This window comes from Arachis hypogaea, chromosome 10, assembly GCF_003086295.3.
Source record: "Arachis hypogaea cultivar Tifrunner chromosome 10, arahy.Tifrunner.gnm2.J5K5, whole genome shotgun sequence".
In the NCBI taxonomy this organism is placed as follows: Eukaryota; Viridiplantae; Streptophyta; class Magnoliopsida; order Fabales; family Fabaceae; genus Arachis; species Arachis hypogaea.
In genome coordinates, this window is record NC_092045.1 from 79,222,271 (window position 1) to 79,228,803 (window position 6,533).

Below are 6,533 nucleotides of genomic sequence, written 5' to 3' on the forward strand. Positions count from 1 at the left end.
TTCACCAAATTTAAAGGTCCGATGGCCAAGTTACAGCGCGTCAAAATTGGTTAAAATTGGATTTTTACCAAAACCTTAAAACTCAAGCTTTCCAAACCAAATTCAACCCAAATATAAACAAAACCATTTCAAACATTATCATAACTCATCAAGCACCAACCCATTACTCATTAATCATGTTGTTACCTAAATACCAACACTTTATTACCAACCCATTATCATATTTACCATATTTTCATCAACTCCAATGCACCGCAACAAACTCAACATATAATTCAATCAATACCTCTTTCGAATTTCAGCTACAATTCACAAACACTTAACATCCATTAACTATATCCACTAAACATGCACCACTCACATAATTCAACTTATCTTACGGTCAATTAGTCTAAGTTTTCACGTAACATTATACATTAAATATGAGAAACCAAAATGCTCCAAGCCTCCAATTTCCTCACCAAACAAAATCCTAGCTTCCAAGATTCAAATCAATCATCCAACATCTACCAATTTGATTCTAAATCATACTATTTAATCTAATACCATATAATTCACTATAATCAACATAGGGTTACTAACTTTTCAATAATTCACAAGGGTTTAACATATTCTTACTTCACCCACGGATTAATTTGACAAAATCCAACAATTTTCTCAAGCTAGTTCAATCCCAATACATCAAAATATCAAAATCTTCAATACCCATGAACTATAATTTTAAAATTGAAGAGAGAAGAGTCTAGGTGAAAATAGCTAAATTTTTACCACAATTTTTAGATGGTTTCAAAGAGCTTGACGCGGTGATTGTGTGGCCGCAAACAGTGCATCGATCAGAGCTCCAAATTTAGAGATATGGTGATTTGAAGATTGAGAAGGGATTAGGGTTTTTGTTTGCACCATTCTCCCCAATTTCAACGTATTCTTTGTGTTTTAGGGGAGGAGATGGCTGAACTTTGTTTTTAATATGTTGGACCTTGGGTCTGTTTGGGCTCGGTCCCAACGGATTCGGTCCGTTTTTAGGTCAAAATTTTTAAAATTAGTGTCAAAATTAATATTTTTACCTCTCTAAATTATAAAGATTTAATTTTTTAATTTTTTTAAATAATAATTAATTTATTGGTTAATTATTTATTTATTTCGCGGGTTTGCATGAGCGGAGGGTCATCCTATACAAAGTTTGAGCCGCCAACATCACCACCACTACTACCAATATCACTAACCTTCACAAAAAGCTCCGTCAGTTGTTCAACCATAATTCTACTGTGCACGTCAAACATTAGGTACACATGCTTATTGCCATCGAGTCAGAATAGACGAAACTGAAATACACCATTCTCCATCAGTGCTAGTATCTTATACCCAACTCTACCAACCTCTTTTCTCTCTCCACCGTCGACATGCGTTAATATCATACTCTTTAACTCGAACAACGAATTTACTATTCGAGTTCGGAACAGTTCAACTCACATTCAAATATAACCCACTGCCACTGTTTTTCATCTGACAGTTGAGATCCACCATCACAACAACAACAAAAAAACCACTGCCACTAGGTATACCAATGGTTTTCTTATCCTTTTATAAGGGATTATTTTTGTCGTATTTTATCTCTTTATTGTGTAAACGTTTCTTAATCTCACGTATTTCATTTACAGTGTAAACGAGATAAGTATGATCATATCTCGTTTATAACGAGATATAATTAAACAGCTACTTTCCACGTATCACGTTTATAAACATGATACGTTGCCACGTGTTCGTGCCTTATCTCATTTACAGTATAAATGAGATATGAACATACTTATCTCGTTTACAATATTGTAAACGAGATAAGTCAGCTAGGGTTTGTTTGAGTGAGTTTTTAAGAAAATATCATTTTTAAGTTACTTTTTTCCAAAAGATCTTATAAAAAAGTAAAAGTAATTTTATGTTCGGATATTTTAGGTAAAAAATCTTTTTATTTATCAATTATGTTTGAGTATAACCATATAAAAGTACCTTTTTTATTAATTATGTGAAAAAACATCTTCTTTTTTTTAAAAGATCTTTTAAAATAAGATGTAAATTGAACTTTTCAAAAAAGAATTTTTTTTATTTTTCTAATACTTTTATTTTTATTACTAAAAATTTACCAAACATGTTAAAAATTAAAAAAGATATTTTTTTCATAAAAAATATATTTTTTTTTATCAACTTAGCTTATTTGGATAAGTTTCCAAAAAAATCTTTTTTTAAATATCTTTTTTTAAAAGATCTTATAGAAAAAATAAAAGTAATTTTATGTTTGAATAATTCATGTAAAAAAATCTTTTTATTTATTAATTATGTTTGAGTATAACTACTTTTTTGTTTATTTATTAAGTGAAAAACATCTTTTTTTTTAAAAAGATCTTTTAAAAAAGATAATAGCGCTTAAAAAAACACTCAATGGTGCCCAAATAAACACTTAATGAAAATTCATAAATATTTTTTATTAAAATATTTATTTTATTTATAATGTAAAATCTATAAATATTCTGGAATTAATTTTAAAAAAAATCCGAGTACGAAGGCAGTAAATAAATTGCACGCTAAAAATAATGGTTTAGGCGTTGAGCAGTATAGTGGAGTCAGATTCGAAATACGGAATTTTGAAAAAGGGGATCGAAAGAGAGAAGACGACCCATTGAATTCGTGGACTCACTTCCCGATTCTTCATCTCCTTCCTTCCCTCACTCACTCTCACACAACAACACTCACTCGCCAAAACCCTAACCCTTTTCTTTTACCCCTTTCTTCTTTCAAGGGACCTGAGATCTTAGGGTTCCTTCTTCCTGGCTGCACATGTTGTAGCGGAAACCACGTTTTCCCCGAATCATCGCTGTGTTCCTCCAATTCACGGTGATGTGCGAATTTGGGGTTCGATTATTCTGAGAAAAAAATAAAGAAAGAGAGGGAGTGAGTGTGCTGGTGGTGGTGATATGGAAGGTGGGAGGAGGATTACGGTGAGTCCAAGACCATGCTGTGGGCGGAGAATCGTCGCAAAGAAGAGGCCGCGTCGTGGTGGGACGGTGGATGGGTTCGTAAACAGCGTTAAGAAGCTTCAGAGACGCGAAATCAGCTCCAAACGTGATCGCGCTTTCAGCATGAGCGATGCTCAGGAGAGGTTTCGGAATATCCGCTTGCAGGTTAGTCACTTCCCAAACCCTAATTTCTTTCATCTGTTGGGAATTCCATCCTTCACCCCCTCCCCCAATTTTAGACTGTGCAATGCTCAAGTAAGACCCCACGCAACTGTCAATTAGGAGTTTGGTTAGGGTTACAATGTGAAAAGAATTGTTTTGTCATTGGACTTAGAATGGTTATGTATTAGCTACTAAATTTGTATTAGGTTTGCCCTGTTGAATCAGTTCTGTTGGCGCATAAACTTTGTCTTAGTAAAGATTGCTTCGAATGTCAGTAACTTTTTTCTGTGTGCTCTTGCGGCCTTCCAATTACTCAATAGGAGTTGAGGAATGGGCAAGTAGTTTCTGTCTGCTTGCTCTGCATGCTTGTGTATTCATATTTGAGTGAGCATAACTTGAAAAGCATGCCATGGTGAGAAGTAGCCTAATGTAAAATCTTGGTTTCAGTTAGTTTGAAGTTATGATACAGTAACTCAGTAAGAGGGATACAATCACCGAGTCTAATTAAGACTTTGGTTCGTAGCAATGCCGCAAACTTGTGTGTAATGCTGGATTTCTGTGCTCTATTTTAAACTATTTATTATCCGCCAAGAATCCACTTCTTGTCTGGTTTTGCTATCGAAATGTGCTTTGGTTTTAAGTATGTTTGTTAATTTGTGTCTGATCTGATGAATTTATTTATAGGAAGAATATGATACACATGACCCAAAAGGTCCTTCGTCTGTGGTATTGCCCTTTCTAAGGAGAAGATCCAAGATTATTGAGATAGTAGCAGCACGGGATATTGTTTTTGCTCTTGCACAGTCTGGTGTTTGTGCAGCATTTAGCCGAGGTAGTACTAACTGCTATGTTCTGTTCTATAGATTTGGGACTTAAAATAGGACGTTGATTTATGTTACACCTTTCAATTGTTTGGTGCAGAGACCAATCAAAGGATATGTTTCTTGAATGTCAGCCCTGACGAAGTTATAAGAAGTCTGTTCTACAACAAAAACAATGACTCGCTTATCACAGTATCTGTCTATGCATCTGACAGTTACAGTTCTTTGAAATGCAGAAGCACAAGGATAGAGTATGTATATCTCCGTATTCTTTTATCACTTAACTCTTACTCTTGCTCTGCATTCCCAACATTGAAAAATACAATGGAAAATCACTACATATGCAGTTACTAAGAAAATAGTTAGCGATAGCATTGGCTCCATACACAGCTATGTGTTTTCTGGTTCTAAGCTAAATTTTTTCCTTTTGTGCAGATACATCAGGAGGGGTAAGCCAGATGCTGGCTTTGCTCTTTTTGAATCGGAGTCTTTGAAGTGGCCAGGTTTTGTTGAATTTGATGATGTAAATGGGAAGGTACTCACATACTCTGCACAAGATAGGTAAATATTTTATTGTTCTGAAACTTATATGTGAGGACATACTTATCTAACATTATCAAGGCTTCTGGATTCTAATTCTTGTTCTTTTCCAATCTTATAGCATATACAAGGTATTTGACCTTAAAAACTATACAATGTTGTACTCCATTTCGGATAAAAATGTCCAAGAGATTAAGATCAGGTAACTTTTCTTGATTTGTTCGTAATTTTATATACATGCTACAAAACACTTATGGATTTCATCTATGGCTATGCATGTGAATAATAACACCAGCTTTTCTGTTGCTGGTACTATAAGTTCATATTGCTTTTATCTTCTTTGAATGGTCTTGGTTTTTTTGCACTATTTTGATTGTGTTTTGTGGATTCTCTTGATTAGTCCGGGGATCATGTTGTTGATTTTTGCTAAAACAAGTAGCCATGTCCCGCTGAAAATTCTCTCAATAGAAGATGGTACTGTCTTGAAATCGTTCAACCATCTCCTTTGTCGGAATAAGAAGGTGGATTTTATTGAGCAGTTCAATGAAAAGCTACTTGTCAAGCAAGAAAATGAGAACCTTCAGATTCTTGATGTAAGTAAATTTTTATTTTATTTTTTGAAATGAATTTATGCATTAGTTCTTTATGCTTAGATCTTCTAATTAATTGTAGGTGAGGACTTTCGATCTAACAGAAGTTAGCAGAAGTGAATTTATGACACCATCTGCCTTTATCTTTCTCTACGAGAATCAACTATTCTTGACATTTCGAAATAGGACTGTGGCTGTGTGGAACTTCCGTGGTGAGCTTGTTACTTCTTTCGAGGATCACCTCTTGTGGCATCCTGACTGCAATACAAACAATATATATATAACGAGTGATCAGGATCTCATCATATCCTACTGCAAAGCTGATTCTGAAGATTCATTGACCGAAGGAAATGGTACCTATCTTTTCTGTTCTTTTGACCACCACCTTTACTTTTCCATTTTGGTTGATCATCAGGCTGAAAGTTGATTTAGCTAAAATCGTTCATATTGACTCAGGATCATGATAAAACCTGACATAGGAAAGGAAGTAATTAGACAAATTTGCAGTGTGTTTATGATCAATCTGTCTTTCTGTATTCATAGACGTGTTACTAACAGGATCTGCTTTATTTATACAGCAGGCTCCATCAATGTTAGCAACATCTTAACTGGCAAGTGCCTTGCCAAAATAAGAGCAAGCAATAGCTTCCCAATTGAGAATGAATGCAGTTGCGGTGATGATTGTTCGGGTAGCCGTTGTAACTCAAAGAAGCGAAAGCATTCCTCCAAAATTAGGAGCACAGTTGCAGAGGCCTTGGAAGATATTACTGCCCTCTTCTACGACGAAGAGCGCAATGAGATCTACACGGGCAATAGGCATGGTCTAGTTCATGTCTGGTCTAACTGATGTATTGTTCAATTTATTGTTGGCTTGCTCTTTCCTATTGGTTTTTGTTCATGAGTACGTTGATTGCTTAATCTACTATTAGAACTTTCGGCAGCTGTAACCTTTAAGTGGTCTTTGTATCATTCAATTTTTTCCCCACTTATTTTTTAATGTCATCTATGCGTTAGGTAAGTTTGTTATGTGTAGTGGTAACAAATGTCTATTAAGTCATGTCCCATGCTGGTAACTCGCCGGATGTTGCGTTTGTTGTAATCTATATTTCTAATATTTACTTCAATAGAGCGGCTTCTGTGTAGTAAGTTGCATTATAATTGCTATTCGTATCCCTCTTCTATGCCCTTGTCTTACCTTTTTCATTTTGGCCTTGTAACATAGTGGACTAATCCACTTACACATCACATGGTTCTGATGCTAAATGAAGTAAGATACAAAAGCAATCAACAACGAGTAGAGTGTGAGCTTTACGATTTGCCAAACTTCCCTCTTTAAGGTTCTGGTACAGCAATCAGCTCACTTTTGTGTTCTATTTCTATCCTACTTATCCTAAGGCTTCTTTTTGCCAGCTGGC

The 6,533-nt window shown here is 35.0% G+C and overlaps 1 protein-coding gene across 1 annotated transcript; it reads left to right on the top strand.

Moving 5' to 3' along the window:
* The first annotated feature begins 2,540 nt into the window (after positions 1-2,540).
* LOC112715767 (uncharacterized) lies at positions 2,541-6,276 on the top strand. Its single transcript, XM_025767580.3, has 8 exons — positions 2,541-3,170; positions 3,852-3,999; positions 4,089-4,239; positions 4,424-4,549; positions 4,650-4,730; positions 4,929-5,121; positions 5,201-5,471; positions 5,697-6,276. The coding sequence occupies exons 1-8, from the start codon at positions 2,964-2,966 to the stop codon at positions 5,963-5,965; spliced, it is 1,446 nt and encodes a 481-aa protein (XP_025623365.1). The 5' UTR covers positions 2,541-2,963; the 3' UTR covers positions 5,966-6,276.
* Positions 6,277-6,533: the final 257 nt, after the last annotated feature.

What these genes read in the sequence shown, in the direction of transcription:
- LOC112715767 (XM_025767580.3), top strand. Translation starts at nt 2,964, where the DNA reads ATGGAAGGTGGGAGGAGGATTACGGTGAGTCCAAGACCATGCTGTGGG. An exon ending in TTGTGCAGCATTTAGCCGAG is followed by an intron (nt 4,000 to 4,088) that starts GTAGTACTAACT and finishes TGTTTGGTGCAG; the next exon opens with AGACCAATCAAAGGATATGT. An exon ending in AGAACCTTCAGATTCTTGAT is followed by an intron (nt 5,122 to 5,200) that starts GTAAGTAAATTT and finishes AATTAATTGTAG; the next exon opens with GTGAGGACTTTCGATCTAAC.